Here is a 15,158-nt window from a genome sequence, read left to right as displayed (position 1 = left end):
TACATTTAACTTTTTAACACATGTTTGACTATTTTCATCTTATTGAATTTTTTTTTGCGAATGTATAAAATGTAAATTATGCTTAAAATGCTTTTAGTGATAAAACCACTCATGATAAAATTAATGGTAATTACATTAATTTTTTGAATAAGATAAATGATGAAACATTTATCGAAAATCAACTGCGTTATTTATTTATTTATTTAAAAGAAATAAGGTAGTATAATCAACTAGCTATCGAGACTGTTTTGTTGATGGCCTTACGAAAAGACTCAAGTAAGTGTAACCCAGAACCAGAGCCGGCGCCGCCGTCCCGGGCACCGGCTGCGATGCACGAGCTGCACGTACGGCATGCGTACGTGCATGCCACACGCGGCGGCATTCCTGGTTTCTCTCCCCCTCCCTTTCCTCTTGCCCGTCCATTGCCCACCACCACCACCCTGCTCTCCCCCCCGACGCGCGCCAAATCCCAAAATGCCCCACTACATGCGCCACGCCGCGCGCTTCCCGCCACCGCCATGGCCGGCTTCCTGCACCGCCACGTGCTCCCCCCGTTCCGCCGCCCGCCGCTGCCCTTCTTCCGCTCGGGCGGCGGCGGCCGGGGCGGCGCCACCGCCTCGGGGCCGTCGGCGGCGGGGGCGCCCGCCTCCGCCTCCGCCGCCGCCGCCGCCCCCGCGCGGCGGCGGCCGTGGACGCCGCGGCGGATCCTCGACCCGGGCGACGACGTGGTGCTCCGGTGGAACCGCCTCTTCCTGGTGACCTGCATGGTCGGGTTGTTCGTGGATCCCATGTACTTCTACCTCCTCCACACCGGCCTCAAGTCGTGCGTCACCATGGACATGCAGATCGGCGTCGGCGTCACCGCCGTGCGCACCGTCGCCGACCTCTTCTACCTCGCCCACATGATCCTCAAGTTCCGCACCGCCTTCGTCGCCCCGAGCTCCCGCGTCTTCGGCCGCGGCGAGCTCGTCCGCGACCCCGACCAGATCGCCATCCGCTACCTCAAGAACGACTTCATCATCGACCTCGCCGCCATGCTCCCCATCCCCCAGGTTACCTGCATCCGTATGCACATGCATTTCACAACCCCAAACGAATTTCTCTTTTTCAGATTGTAATATGTACGGGAGGTGCATTTTCACAATTCATTTTTTTTTCAAAATGTGATAAGATAAATAAATATGTGACATATCACTTCACAAAACGTTCATGGTTAAATTTGACTTGCACAAGTAGAAAAAAAAACAAAAGAAAATTGAAGTGCGTACTTATGCGGATAAATTTCACAAGCACAATCCAAAATGAGTTTATTTTTTTCAGATTGTAATATGCACATTATCTAAAATAAATAGCAATATGCAACTTCTCTGAATCCTGATCAATGATTCTCTTACATAATTCAGCTTATGCAAGCAGAATATGTGTAAACAAAACTGTTATTTTATAAACAAAGCAGATAGTAAATCTCCTGCTTGGAAATGAGATCAAATTTATCCTGAATCATGTTCACTTGTTGGCCTGTCAGATAGATTTGGATGGGAATTTATATGTGTAACATACATGCAGGTGATTATCTGGTTTGTCATACCAGCCGTGAACAACTCATCTGCAAACCACACCAACAACACGCTCTCGATGATCGTGCTGATCCAGTACATCCCCAGAGTGTTCCTCATCGTCTCCTTGAACTCCAAGATCGTCAAGTCCAGTGGAGTCGTCACAAGAACTGCCTGGGCTGGCGCTGCTTACAATCTCCTCCTCTACACACTGGCAAGCCATGTAATGCATGATACCATCATCTTCAGAACAATTTTCAGAAACTAGAAGTTCATAAAAGTTCCTTTGCCACTTCCCCCGTTTCAAATTACTTGGCTTTGTGCTAAGTCACTTACTTTTAATTCTATAAATTAGATCGTATAGTTTAATAACATAAGTTCAATGTTTTTAAACTAGATTCACCATTATAAATGCTTTCAAAACATGCAATCCACATGTTGTTAAACCATACGAATTTTGAGAAATTGATGGTCAAAGTAGAGCTGTTTGACTTAGGACAAACCTAGAACGACAAGTTCAATACGGAGGGAGTAGTAGAGATTAAAGATTCTAACCCGAATATAATGAATTCATAGTATGCATCATATTGTGATGCAGGTTCTTGGGGCGCTGTGGTATCTTCTGTCGATAGAGAGGCAGTACACATGCTGGATGGACGTGTGCACGAGGGAGAACGGCACGAACCCGGCGATACCCAAGTGCTACATGAGCTACCTGGACTGCAAGACGCTGGAGGATCCCATCCGGATGGACTGGCACTCGCGCAGCGAGATCGACCACCAGTGTCTCCTCCCTGAGGCCACCTACGTCTACGGCTTGTTCGCCGATGCGCTCAACCTGGATGTCGCCAAGGTGAACTTCTGGGACAAGTATCTCTACTGCCTCTGGTGGGGGTTCAGGAACCTCAGGTATCTCTGAATTCTTGCATTCTTCTCACTTGTCGCAGATTGTTGTTGATACAGATAATGATGCATAATTTTGTACATTGATGTGTTTTTTTTTCCTGCGAATTGTTTGTTAGTTCGTATGGACAGAACTTGGAGAACAGCACATACAGGGGAGAAACCATTTTCTGCATCCTGATATGCATCATGGGACTCGTCTTCTTCTCACATCTTATTGGAAACATGCAGGTATATAGCTTATGACTGTATTTTGCCTGAAGGTTTTGTTACTGAATGCATTCTTGTCTGAAAATTTTGTTACTAAATGCATTCTTGTCTGAAGATTTTGTTACTAAATGTTACTGAAAAACGCAATTTTACAAACTCTTGTTTCTGCTTTTGTTACTGAATGCACTTGAGAATATACATAGTTAAAAACAAATTGGTTATTGTTTCTGATTGCAAAGATGAAACATGAATGAATGAACATTCATTTGATTTGGATTGGTGAATGTAGACGTACTTGCAATCGATGACGGTGAGGCTGGAGGAATGGCGGGTGAAGCGGCGGGACATCGAGGAGTGGATGCGCCACCGGCAGCTGCCGCTGGAGCTGCAGGAGAGGGTGAGGAGGTTCTTCCAGTACAAGTGGCTGGCGACGAGGGGCGTCGACGAGGAGTCCATCCTCCAGTCGCTGCCGCTCGATCTCCGGCGAGAGATCCAGCGCCACCTCTGCCTCGCCCTCGTCCGCCGCGTCCCCTTCTTCTCCCAGATGGACGAGCAGCTGCTCGACGCCATCTGCGAGCGCCTCGTCTCCTCGCTGAGCACCAAGGACGCCTACATCGTCCGCGAGGGCGACCCGGTCAGCGAGATGCTGTTCGTCATCCGCGGCGAGCTCGAGAGCTCCACCACCGACGGCGGCCGGACCAACTTCTTTAGCTCCATCACCCTCCGCCCCGGCGACTTCTGCGGCGAGGAGCTTCTCACCTGGGCGCTCATGCCCAACCCCAGCCTCAACTTCCCGCAGTCGACGAGGACGGTGAGGTCGGTCACCGAGGTGGAGGCGTTCGCGCTCCGCGCCGAGGACCTCAAGTACGTCGCCAACCAGTTCAAGCGGCTGCACAGCAAGCGGCTGCAGCACGCGTTCCGGTACTACTCCCACCAATGGCGGAGCTGGGGCGCGTGCTTCGTGCAGGGCGCGTGGCGCCGCTACAAGAAGCGCAAGCTCGCCAGGGAGCTCAGCAAGCAGGAGGAGCTCTACTACATGCAGGGCCAGGGCGGCGACGACGGCGACGGGCACGACGACAGCGACAGCGCGCCGCTGCTCGGTGCCGGCGCCGGCGCCGGCGGAGACCACAGGGACGGCGCCGCCGCCGGCGCGGCGCACCTCGGCGCGACGTTCCTGGCGTCCAAGTTCGCCAAGAACACCAAGAAGAGCGCCGCGGCGCACCACGGCAAGGCGAGGATGGAGGACGTGTCCAGCATCAAGTTCCCCAAGCTGGCCAAGCCCGACGAGCCCGACTTCTCCCTCAGCTCCGACGACGTGCTGTGACACGCCGGCCAGCCTCTCGATCTCTTCTTCTTCTTCCTCCTCCTCCTCTCCGGCGATCGATCGATCCATCGATCGACGAGAGAGATGTACTCAATTTTTTTTTCTTACACGGTCATGGAATGGGATTAGCTAGTAGCGTGTAACTAGATATACTAGCAAGATGCAGAAATGGAATCGCATGGGATGCATTTCTGCGTCATCTTTGTACTACTGTATACTAGTGCCGATCGATGTAACGTGGTAGAAGTTGACCAATATACATTCAGTTCAGGATGTTCTTGCCAAGTTGCCATCGATCTCTCTCTCTCTCTCTCTCTCTCTCTCTCTCTCTCTCTCTGCGCTTTGTCAAAACCATATGTCTCTGCTTGATGTTTGTAACTTTGTATTAGTACAAAGCAAGTGTGGTGTGTGTGGGTGTATCGTGTATGCTTCACTAGGACAGTTCGCCTTAACAGCCAAATTCAGTTCAATTCGAAATTAATTTTCGTCATCATTTCCTGTTCAAGAAGAATCGGAATTTTGTTACCGCGAAACGTGTTGTCAATCTTTCACATTTTTATCACGAGGATATGAAAAAAAAATAGCCTGAAAGATATGATGACATTTCTTGTACTAACGAGGTATAAACGAATGACCATCTAAGGTTTTGAGTTCAAAATCTCTATAAAAACAAATTTCAGATTAGATTGTTTGAGAGGCTAAGTTCTCAATTTAAAAGCCTGCATATATCCAGTTGAATACAGAGATCGGGTAAAAATTACTCTTCTCTAAAAATAGCTAAAAAGTTAAAAGATTGACTCGGCTCGGCTCAATCTGTCGTGACTATGGGTTCACAAACCGATCTGAACTGAGCTCAGTACAAGCCGATCAGAGTCATGGGCTTTGACTTTTTTGTTCGCCCCTACCTGAGCATCTGTGGTAAAACAAACCATGTAGAAAGAGTTACTCCTAAGTGCGACAGAAGTTGAGTCCTCAACATTGTTTTGATCTTTGAGGCTCTGTTAACAGTGCGCACGAAAAACAGAGTGGTCAATTAGCTATGATTAATTAAGTATTAGGTATTTTTTTTTCAAAAATGGAGTAATATGATTGTTTAAGCAACTTTCGTATAAAACTTTTTTAAAAAAACGCAACGTTTAGCAATTTGGGAAGCGTGCGCATGGAAAATGGAGAGGAAGGGAGTTGAGAACTAGCACTTACGAACAGAGCCTTAAGGGAAGTTAGAGCCTGTTTAGTTCACGAAAAGAAAATTTGTGGGTGTCATATTGGATATTTGACCGGATATCGGAAGGGGTTTTCAGACACGAATGAAAAAACTAATTTCATAACTCTCCTGGAAACCGTGAGATGAATCTTTTGAGCCTAATTAATCCATCATTAGCACATGTGGGTTACTGTAGCACTTTATGGCTAATCATGGACTAATTAGACTTAAAATATTCATCTCGCGATTTCCCCCTTAACTGTGCAATTAGTTTTTTTAATCTATATTTAATGCTCCATACATCTGTCAAAGATTCGATGTGATGTTTTTAGAAAAAACTTTTGGGAACTAAACCAAACCTTAGTAACGAGCACTCATCTATTACATAGTAGTACCACATAAAAGGTTATATACATGCATTTCTTTTTGCAAAATTTATAGAAGCATATAGGTTATAAATCTACAAAGTTACATGACACTCCAAAAATAAAGAAGAACTAAAACTAATCTCCATATTTCCCAACAAAAAAAACGCAAACTTGGTTATTGGTAGTGACTGCCAAAACATGCTTGATGTTTTAAAACATGCAATCAAACAAAACTCTGTTAATCCAATCTAATCCAATTTATTGCTTGTGTTCTGCGTACTGCGAAACTGCGTGATCCGCGGAATAAGCAAGCCGATGGGCCGCCACGTGGCACGCAAAAAATAAGGCCCATCAGGCTTCACCCTAGCCTGTGCCCTCCGGCCCACGCAGAAAATTCTTATGAGAAAAAAAAATGAAGAGGGTTTTTGTTAAAACCCTGCGCCCAACTGCACAGCCCACCCGCCGCCGCCACCGCCTGCGCCGCCGGCGAGAGACCCCGGCCCCCGCCGATCCAAACCCCACCCACCACCCGCAGCGGCCATGTCCCAGCTCGTGCTCCTCCGCCGCATCCCCGTCCGCCGCCACTGCGGCCCCAGCAGCAGCCGCCTCCTCAGCTCGGCCGCCGCCGGGGCAGGCGGCGGCGCCGGCGGCGTGGGGCGGCGGGGACCCTACCAGCAGCAGCAGCAGGAGGAGGAGGAGAGCAAGGCGGTGAAGGTGTCCGTGTGGTGGGACTTCGAGAACTGCAACCTCCCCAACGGCGTCAACCCCGGCCGCGTCGCCCCGCGCGTCACCGCCGCGCTCCGCGCCGCCGGCATCCGCGGCCCGCTCTCCATCACCGCCTTCGGGGACGTCGTCCAGCTCGCCCGGCCGTCCCAGGAGGACCTCGTCGCCACCGGCGTCTCCATCTCCCACGTCCCCAACAGTTGCGTCCGCTCTCCTTTCCCCACTTCGATCCCCCCCTGCGGTTCTGATTTTTGACACGTATCCTCTTTGAGTTGTTCTTCGTCTCTAGAGATGTAATCATGAATTAGGAAATGGTATTGTCGCCTTTGCTACGAGTGATGCGCCCTAGTGCGTATTTCTCTGGATTATGCGTTGCTGGAGGAGTGATTGATATGAGTTGCCATATTATTAGAGGGTTAATGAGCAATTGATCATTCCTTTTTGTATAGAAATGGATCATGGGTAGCTCATAGGGATGAATGATGCGGAGTACAAGAGCTATGCTCTCCTTCTGTTTAGCCTTACAAAGGCTACACATTTTTTTTTGTCATGGGCTCAGATTTGTCGGCTAATTTTTCTAGTGAAGCACAAAATAAAATAAATCTATTTGGTTAATGTTTACTTGATTTTGGTGTCAATTAGCTTCAAATTGCTAGATGATCAGGACCATTTCATTTTCATCATGGATATTGGGGAAAAAGATCTCTATGAATATTTTCTTTTTTAATTCCTGATGTAGTTAAGTTATGTGGTTCTTGTTGTTTTTGATGGGTAAATTATTAGGTAGTGCCCGAGCAGTGTTGTCGAGTTTAATACACTTTCGGTGACTCCAATATCAGGTGGTTAGTTGGACGGTCTCACTGCCGTAGATGACAGTTGAATGTGCTTGGATGTTTGTTCCTAAAAATGGTGAAGTAGCAGCATTAGCGCTTCTCATTAGCACTACTTATGATAACAGTGAAAACTTAGCATTCTGTCACCTCCATTATTTTTTTCGTGCATTCATTTTCTTATGATGTATTTCGGTTTCTTCTTGTTCTGCTAATAATGCTATTGCCGTGATGTAGGTGGAAAGAATAGTTCTGATCGGTCATTTATGGCTGATCTTGTCTATTGGATCGCACAGAATCCCCCACCAGCCCATTTTTTCCTTATATCTGGGGATAAAGACTTTGCAAACATTTTGCATCGCCTGCGAATGAGCAACTATAACATACTGCTTGCTTCTCCTGGTACTGCTACCACCAGTGTACTCTGTAGTGCAGCAACAATCATGTGGCCCTGGGAAGCTCTAGTGAAAGGGGAGGATTTCTCACCTAAACATTTTAACCACCCACCTGATGGTTTAGCTGGTTCTTGGTATGGTCACTATAAAGGAGCCCTGGATGATCCCTTTGTAGACACAGAACCCGAGGAACTCGTTGTAGTACCATCTGATCTCAAGCATGGTTCAATCCCCAAATATGTGGTTAATGCGATCCAGCAGGTACTAAAATCATATCCTAATGGAGTGAGTCTGTCAGACCTCCGACTAGAGCTTAAAAAGAAAAATATTTATCTGGGAAATGATTTTTTTGGCCACAAGAAGTTCTCTTGCCTTCTCCAATCGCTGCCAAATTTTGTGGAATTTATTAGTCCTCCAGTTGGTGCAAACCAGCCATGTGTAGTTGCAGCCAACAGAAAATTGATGGGTCCTGACAAACAAAATTTTGAGAGTTCAACTGAAAGTAATGTCGGGGACAATAACTTGAATCGAGCAATACACAATGACAAGCCACCTCCACTCCCTGTGTCGACTTCTTTTTCTGAAAAGAATGCTAAGACCGAAAATTCTTCTCAAAATATTGCCAAGAAGCTGCAGACTGCAAGCGAGAATCCACCTACATTTGCTGTCTTATCTTCTCGATCAGATGTGTTACCTGAGGATCAAAAGGAGCACCCAGCTGCCAACTTGAATGCACAGATAGAATCACAAGAGGACCACAAGGAAGTTGATCCTACGACTGCCTCTGGAATTCCCTCTTCCTCAGGGGTGGAAGACAATGTTAACAAGGAAGGGCTATTCAAAAGGATCTGGCTATTGTGGAAAGGCCCTGAGAGTGCCAAGTCTGAAGTTTCCCATCTTGAAAGTACTTCCACTGTAGTGGTTGGTGATGCCCAATCTCCTCAGCAAGAGCATAATGCTAATGAGCATCGGAGACTTTTGAAGAGAGTCTATAAAAAATCTTGTCGAAATGGCAGCACAGACGGATCTGACAGTGTGACAACAGGCAGTGCATCAACTTCATCTCATGATGACCGCTCTAAAAAGTTAAAGCATGTGGATGATATGAGATCATTAGAAAGGGATACATCAAATTCAGAACCATGTGATAGATCTGTATCTGTTTCCGTGGACAAAGCTGAGAAAGGAGATGGTATTTCCAAAATGGATAAGGGTTTATTTAGCTGGGTAACAGGGTGGTTGAAATTTGGAAAATCAGATGCAGATAATGTTACAGCCAATAGAAATGTGATTGATGAAGAAAGCACAGACTCACTAAAAGGACCTGAATCCTTGAAGGTTTCAGCTTGTGGAAGTGGAGAAGAGGAGGTTCATGAAATATTCACAAAATCTTTCTTCTGGGATGTTTTGCAGCAACAGCTATCAAAGCCCCTTGGTTCTGAGCTTGTTTCAAAAGCGAAGACAAGGTAAGATTTTTATGCCTTTATACATTAATTAATGCCTTCTGGTTAGTTCTAGACCTTACTTTGCATACCAAAATTTTTTGACCTGATAAAATATTTCCAATAATGTAACATGGTGTTCTTGTATTTCTTTCCATACCAGAAGAAATATGTAGGTCTACTGAGTATCAGCCTGTCAATTAGTGAGAAGAAAATAACTCGCAAAGCTGAGTTTTCTACTCTGATGTCAGCAAGACAATTCTGAGTGTGTTTGTGACAGATCAAAAACTTTGGTTTATGTGTGTAGCTTGATATAGTGTGTTATGAGCAAGTTGAAATAACTGTTATTGCCCAGATGGTTCATTTAGTTTGTAGCTGGAATGCCTGTAAGTCTATAGAAGTATTAGTTTTTCCTTTTACTTCAACTTCCTATGAGCATGTCTGTTTGGGTACACTAGAAGACGAGTACTAATTGCCGGGCGAAAAAAATAATTCTAACCCGGATTCTTATGAGATGATTTGATAAATCATTTTTGGCTTGTCCCTTCGAGAGAATCTTACTGACATGATTACATTTTCGTGATCAGGGAGGAGTTAGTGCATCAATTGCACAAATTAGATTGTTGGCCTCTGAAAGGCCTAGCTGAGAAAGATCTCCATCAGCTGGTGAATATTTTAGTTTCAGAGAAGAAATGGGTTGAAGAAACCCCTTCCAGGTATTTTCCGTTTCGTCTTACCCTTCCTCACAAGAGAACATGCATTCCATCGAACTCCAGGAAGTTTGATGGTCTCAGTTCTCTGTTTTCCAATGGGAAGCCATTGCCGGGCAAATACACTGGTGATCAAAGCACAAACAGTCCTCTCCCTAGGGAGGAAACTTTGTCGGACTGTCACAAGCTGTTAAAGGACCTTCTTCTGGAATATGAATATGGTTTTAACATCAGCATTTTCAAGCTTCGTTTTGCTCAGAAGCATGGATATGAGCTAGACCCTCAAAAGCTTGGATATCCAGACCTTAAGTCCCTGTTGCAGATTATGCCTGGTGTGAGAGTAAAATTTCCAAGGGTTCTACCTGCAGAAAACGGAAATGGCCAAGCTGGCAGCAAGGGCAATGGAAATCAAAGTAATGGCGATGACTTTGTTTGGGAGGAACTTGGTCCTGTATCTGCTACCACTGAAACTGTGCAAACTGTTGACAAAGAAATGTGCTACCGTCCTCCTACTCTTTCAGATGATGATTTTTCAGAGGATGAGAACCATGCAGACCAGCAGCCTAGAAAAGAGGCTGAAGCAAGCTCGCTCCTCCAAATTATTGATTCCTGGCACAATAGTAAGGATGTCTCTAGCAAAAAAACTCAAGACATTGATGGGCTTGTTGATTGTTCAAGGAGTGACCATGGCTATCTTGACAATCTGACCGGAGGAAATGCACCGAAGCCTACAAGGCCACAGCATAAACAGTACTCTTTCGTGTCAGACTCGGAAGAAGATACAGAGAAGGGTAAGCTAGTTGAGAGCGTCTTGGGCAGCTTGCAAAAAGCACGGACCTCAAAGTTGCACAACTGAAATCTGTTGTATGCATCAATGCTGACTTGCTGCTTTCATCCCCAAATTGCAGCATTAGCCTGGTAACATTCTGAAAGCAGAGTGTTCCTTGTTTGGATGAATCATACACCAAACAAAATGGCACTCCTATGGTTATCTGTCAACTGTAGGTTCAGCTGCTATAATATCGGCAGGAGTCATCTAACAAAGTAGCATTCTTTTGTTCTCCCCAGTTGAGGGAGAATGCTTATGATGTCATATGGTTAACAAAGTCTAGAGTTCTAGAGTTATAATAAGGAGGAATTCTGGAACCTGAACGCTTGGAAGTTTTTAACCAAGATGTTATTATCATTTGCTCTGCAGAGGGTACATGGCAATAAGAAGATGGATTAGTCCGATTCTTTTTTGAATTTTCCCTCGCATTTGACGCCATATATTGTTCTCTCGTTTTATGCGTGTCGAACTGTCGATAGTTATTCATAAATTGTTATATTTCCACGCTTAACCACCCAATAGAAGCTCCAGAAAGGGTATGTAGTTAGAATCCATCTGCTGACCTATCAAAATTTACCCGGCACGTACAAATAGTGGGTTAATGATTTCTTTGCCACCCCTCCTTGTCCTTTTTTTTTTTGAGGAATGGTTTATCACCTAAAGGCCTATTTAGAAAAACCTCAAAAGGAATGAACCGACATGTATTTACTACTCCCTCTGTTTCATATTATAAGTCGTTTTGACTTTTTTTCCAGTCAAACTATTTTTTAACTTTGACTAAATTTATGAAAAAAACATAGAAACATTTTCAACATAAAAGAAACATATTATAAAATATATATTCAATGTTAGATTTAATGAAGTTAATTTAGTATTTTAGATGTTACTAAACTTTTCTATAAATTTGATCACTAAGAAAAAAAATCAAAACGAGTTTTAATATGAAATGGGGGAAGTATACAAGAAGAACAGACATAAAAAGTGAAAAGTGCATAGACTAATGTTTGTACAACAAAGACATAAGATAGGAAGCACAGGCATCCAGGTAACATTCAGACATTGTGGATTCGCGAAGAACCTCAAGTTTCTCACTTCTTCAATTATCTCCACTAGAGCTTTGCACAACACATGTAAATGAATTCAATCAAGGGAAATAAGACTGTAAGAGTACCTAACCAGTTTGACTAAAACAAATCCACTTTACACAAAACAAAGCAGATTATGAACGCATATAAACAGAAAATGAGTTCAGGTTAAGTCATATCAACAGAAAATGAGTTCAGGTTAAGTCAGTTGATGTTTCATTGCTGCAGTTCTGCTTTGAACCTTCAAGTCTCCCACTTATTTCAACAAAACACTATCTCAGAAGATCACTGTATTTAGTTAGTAATGAGTTGATGCATAAGCTACCAAATTATCTAAGCACAAATTTGACTACATTCAAATAAACAAAGCAAATGGTACCCACCTTCTATGTCCAAAAAGGAAAAAGAAGGATGTGTTCAGGTCACAAAATCTAAGCACAACCATTGCACATGTCCACACTGAAATTCTTAGCTGGAAGAATATGTAACATCTTGAATTATCCAAAAGAGCAACAGAACTTAACAATTGAAGTGCATATCAATTCAGGACTGACCAAGCAGAAGCTTAACAGTTTAAGCGTACATCAACAGAAACTTAACAACTGGAATTGGCTCCTTGCAAGTGACTTTTTATAACAATTCAGGACTAATCTCAAGATACTACATATTAATCTTTCTGTCAGAAACTGACCTATACTTCAGTGACTAAATATTGCATACAAATTAAATTCAGGACAATCTGCATATATCGCTTCAGTACAACGTAAAGAAGCTTGAATTGAAATGCAAATTTATCGAAAACGCATGGACAAACTAAGTGAACAGTAGGTCACTTGTAGAATTCAACCACTGAATTGGGACAATGTCATCTCATCACATGATAATACTATCAAAAACCAACAGAACATTGGCATTGTCAGAAAACAGAGCATTGACTCAGAAATAAGAAATCAACATACTACTGACAGGTTAGTTTTTCAGCAAGCTCTCAGCAAGCGGAGAGCTTCTGTTCTTGAACATATTCACTTGCTCATTGTTCACCATCCTGGTTACCTTGTACAGCTTCAAGCTGCGACTCGAAGTATTCCCAGGCAGCTTGCCCAGAACTGATGACCTCTTGAGCACAGACCCAAGAATTTTGACGACCATGTTCTTCATCCTCATCATCTTCATTATCGGACTCTTCATCATCATCACTGTCAGACTGTTCATCTAAGTCATTGCTCGGCAACTTGTCACTTTCCACAGGACCTGAAAAATTTTGGTTCCAATTCAGTTGTCCATTGACTCCATTCAACACATACAAGCCATTTGAATCACAGTGTAATATCATAAAGGAAACCAGTGTCAAATTAATCCTAGGTATATTGTAAGGCTACATATCAATCCTAGCCTCCTAGGTGTTGCAAGGGCACATATGCATCAACCATCAATGTTGAGTAAAATTTGCATCTGGTTCAGAGTTCAGACAACATACCATTTTCCTCAAACATGTTTGATGGTAAGAGCCAGGAGTGAAGAAATTGTGATAGGTAACAGAAGTCAGTGCGCATCTCCAAGCTCTTGGACATCAAAACTCTCTTGGAACGTATGTCAAAAGAGAACAGCACATCTTGTTCTATAAAGTATAGTACAGCACAGTCTGTCGGGTCAATCATAGCAATGGCAGGAACTTTGTAGATCTTGTCGCCCCATATGTCCGCAAGAGGTGCCTTGTACTCAAGCTGCCACTCGGGGCTCTCATTCTCAGAATAGAGTAAACTCCATAAGCAAGCCTCTCCTTCATCTAACTGAACGTAGCATATCTTGTCTTGGCTGATCTTGACGCAACGCCGCTTCTCAAGATTGTGACGCGATCTGATGTCGGGGACCAGCATAAGGCAGCCTTCCAGAAGAGCCACATAAGTCAGCTTGGGCTTCTCAATGAACGGATCGCAGAAAAGAAGTCCCAAGGGCAGGTCGACGAACCAAATCTTGTTCATATGGCTTAGCACACCGCCTTGACTGCCCCAAACTGGGTGTTGCAAGCAGTTGGTAAGGGGCTTGACAACCCACTGGGAACCTGAGGTGTAAGTCCAGCAGCGCAGCTCCATGAACTGCGGGCTCGAATTGGTGCAAACGAGGCAAGCAACCATAGTGTAGTCTGGTCGAATCGGATCTTGGACGACGCCGATGCTTATGACTGGGGGAATGAGACTTGGCTCCATGGGGGGGATTGGCGGAATCATGGTGGCGACTCGTGTGTGCGCGTCGCAGAAGTAGCACACGCCGTTGAAGGCGGAGGCGACGACCATTCCAGACCCGTGTACGGCGACGACGAGGGGAGTGGTTGGTCTTGGGCGTGACAGGTTCACGGAGAAGGGCTTGGCGCGAGGTACGACGAAGTTGAAGAAGCCGATGGCCTTGTCGACGTAGAGGACGCTGGTGCCGGGTGGCTTCTCCGACTTGAACGCCAAATCTTCTCCGGGTGGGAGATCCTTGACGCGGGTTACGGCTTGCAGTATGACCCACGAGCAGCGCCGTGCAGGAGCCTCGTCGTCCTCGTCCCGAGCCCGATCCCGATCCCGCTGCGCGTCCTCCTCCTCCTCCTTGGTAGTCAGATGATGAGCTCCCGGCGGTGGTGGTGACGCAGCGCCTCCCCCCTTGACCATCGGAGTCGGGGTGCCTCCCTGATTGGCATCCCGCGGCTGTGGTGCGTCTCCCCCCTGCCCGTCGGAGCCCGCGGCGGAGGAGTGCCTCCCTGCTTGGTCGTCCGAGGCGGTGCCGGTGGTGAAGAAGCAGCTCCTCCTGGCCCCTTGCCCGTCGGAGCCCGCGGCGGAGGAGTGCCTCCCTGCTTGGTCGTCGGAGGCGGTGCCGGTGGTGAAGAAGCAGCTCCTCCCGGCCCCTTTCCCGTCGGAGCTCCGCCGCCATCCTCCGTGCTCGCCGGAGCACGCGGCGGCGAGCCCCCTTCGGCCATGGCGCGCGAATGGTGGTGGGTGGTGGCGATCGAGGGATTGGGAGGAGGAGGAGGGGCTCGGAGTCGGAGGCTTGCGGGGGTTTAGGTGGGGAGGGTTTATATCTCGTCTCGACCTCGGTCTCGGTGGAGTAACGCGCAAGTTGATGGCCGGCGTTTTAACGGCGGCGATGCTACGGTCACCGCTACACGGCACAGACGGAAACGGGGAGAGGAAGAGAAGCCTAGAAACTTCTAGAAACTTCGAGGTTGCTGCCAGGTCGGAGTAAGGCCTGGCGGCCCATGCAGGCCCAGTTCAGACGCCATAGCCCAGAACTTGCGCGTCGGCCACACGCAACCACTGACAAACGGAGCCCACCCGGGCGGCAGCCGGATATGCGCAAGGCGTAAAGGCCCTCTGCTTCAGATTTTGGAATAAGTTCACTTTGGGTCCCTCTATTTGTCGCCCAGTCTGGTTTTCGTCCCTTGATCGCAAAACCGGATACAACAGGTCCCCCAACTTACGAAACCGTTTAAATAAGATCCCTCGGCAATATTTGACCCTGGTTTTGGCTGAGGTGGCGCCTACGTAGCAAATTTGACTCGGTCTTCATCTGACGTGGCATTGACGTGTCGCTTACGTGGCA

General features: G+C 46.2%; 3 protein-coding genes across 3 annotated transcripts; 2 read left to right on the top strand and 1 right to left on the bottom strand.

Annotated features, from left to right (window-relative positions):
• The first annotated feature begins 518 nt into the window (after positions 1-518).
• LOC127757641 (cyclic nucleotide-gated ion channel 18) lies at positions 519-4,279 on the top strand. The gene is made up of 5 exons (XM_052283207.1): positions 519-1,052; positions 1,567-1,779; positions 2,155-2,465; positions 2,579-2,690; positions 2,959-4,279. The coding sequence occupies exons 1-5, from the start codon at positions 519-521 to the stop codon at positions 3,991-3,993; spliced, it is 2,205 nt and encodes a 734-aa protein (XP_052139167.1). The 3' UTR covers positions 3,994-4,279.
• A 1,721-nt stretch (positions 4,280-6,000) lies between these two features.
• LOC127757673 (uncharacterized) lies at positions 6,001-11,161 on the top strand. The gene is made up of 3 exons (XM_052283237.1): positions 6,001-6,487; positions 7,356-8,979; positions 9,543-11,161. Exons 1-3 carry the CDS (start codon positions 6,106-6,108, stop codon positions 10,519-10,521), a joined length of 2,985 nt encoding a protein of 994 aa, XP_052139197.1. The 5' UTR covers positions 6,001-6,105; the 3' UTR covers positions 10,522-11,161.
• Positions 11,162-12,380: 1,219 nt separating this feature from the next.
• On the bottom strand, positions 12,381-14,668 carry LOC127757674 (uncharacterized). Its single transcript, XM_052283238.1, has 2 exons — positions 13,057-14,668; positions 12,381-12,830 (listed from the first exon to the last, which is right to left on the bottom strand). The coding sequence occupies exons 1-2, from the start codon at positions 14,228-14,230 to the stop codon at positions 12,610-12,612; spliced, it is 1,395 nt and encodes a 464-aa protein (XP_052139198.1). The 5' UTR covers positions 14,231-14,668; the 3' UTR covers positions 12,381-12,609.
• Positions 14,669-15,158: the final 490 nt, after the last annotated feature.

This window comes from Oryza glaberrima, chromosome 12, assembly GCF_000147395.1.
Source record: "Oryza glaberrima chromosome 12, OglaRS2, whole genome shotgun sequence".
In the NCBI taxonomy this organism is placed as follows: Eukaryota; Viridiplantae; Streptophyta; class Magnoliopsida; order Poales; family Poaceae; genus Oryza; species Oryza glaberrima.
The sequence above is the reverse complement of the archived record's forward strand: the minus strand, read 5'-3'. Positions and strand labels throughout refer to the sequence as shown.

What these genes read in the sequence shown, in the direction of transcription:
- LOC127757641 (XM_052283207.1), top strand. Translation starts at nt 519, where the DNA reads ATGGCCGGCTTCCTGCACCGCCACGTGCTCCCCCCGTTCCGCCGCCCG. An exon ending in CCATGCTCCCCATCCCCCAG is followed by an intron (nt 1,053 to 1,566) that starts GTTACCTGCATC and finishes ACATACATGCAG; the next exon opens with GTGATTATCTGGTTTGTCAT. An exon ending in ATCTTATTGGAAACATGCAG is followed by an intron (nt 2,691 to 2,958) that starts GTATATAGCTTA and finishes TGGTGAATGTAG; the next exon opens with ACGTACTTGCAATCGATGAC.
- LOC127757673 (XM_052283237.1), top strand. Translation starts at nt 6,106, where the DNA reads ATGTCCCAGCTCGTGCTCCTCCGCCGCATCCCCGTCCGCCGCCACTGC. An exon ending in CATCTCCCACGTCCCCAACA is followed by an intron (nt 6,488 to 7,355) that starts GTTGCGTCCGCT and finishes GCCGTGATGTAG; the next exon opens with GTGGAAAGAATAGTTCTGAT. An exon ending in GTTTCAAAAGCGAAGACAAG is followed by an intron (nt 8,980 to 9,542) that starts GTAAGATTTTTA and finishes TTTCGTGATCAG; the next exon opens with GGAGGAGTTAGTGCATCAAT.
- LOC127757674 (XM_052283238.1), bottom strand. Translation starts at nt 14,230, where the DNA reads ATGGTCAAGGGGGGAGGCGCTGCGTCACCACCACCGCCGGGAGCTCAT. An exon ending in AAACATGTTTGAGGAAAATG is followed by an intron (nt 12,831 to 13,056) that starts GTATGTTGTCTG and finishes AAAATTTTTCAG; the next exon opens with GTCCTGTGGAAAGTGACAAG.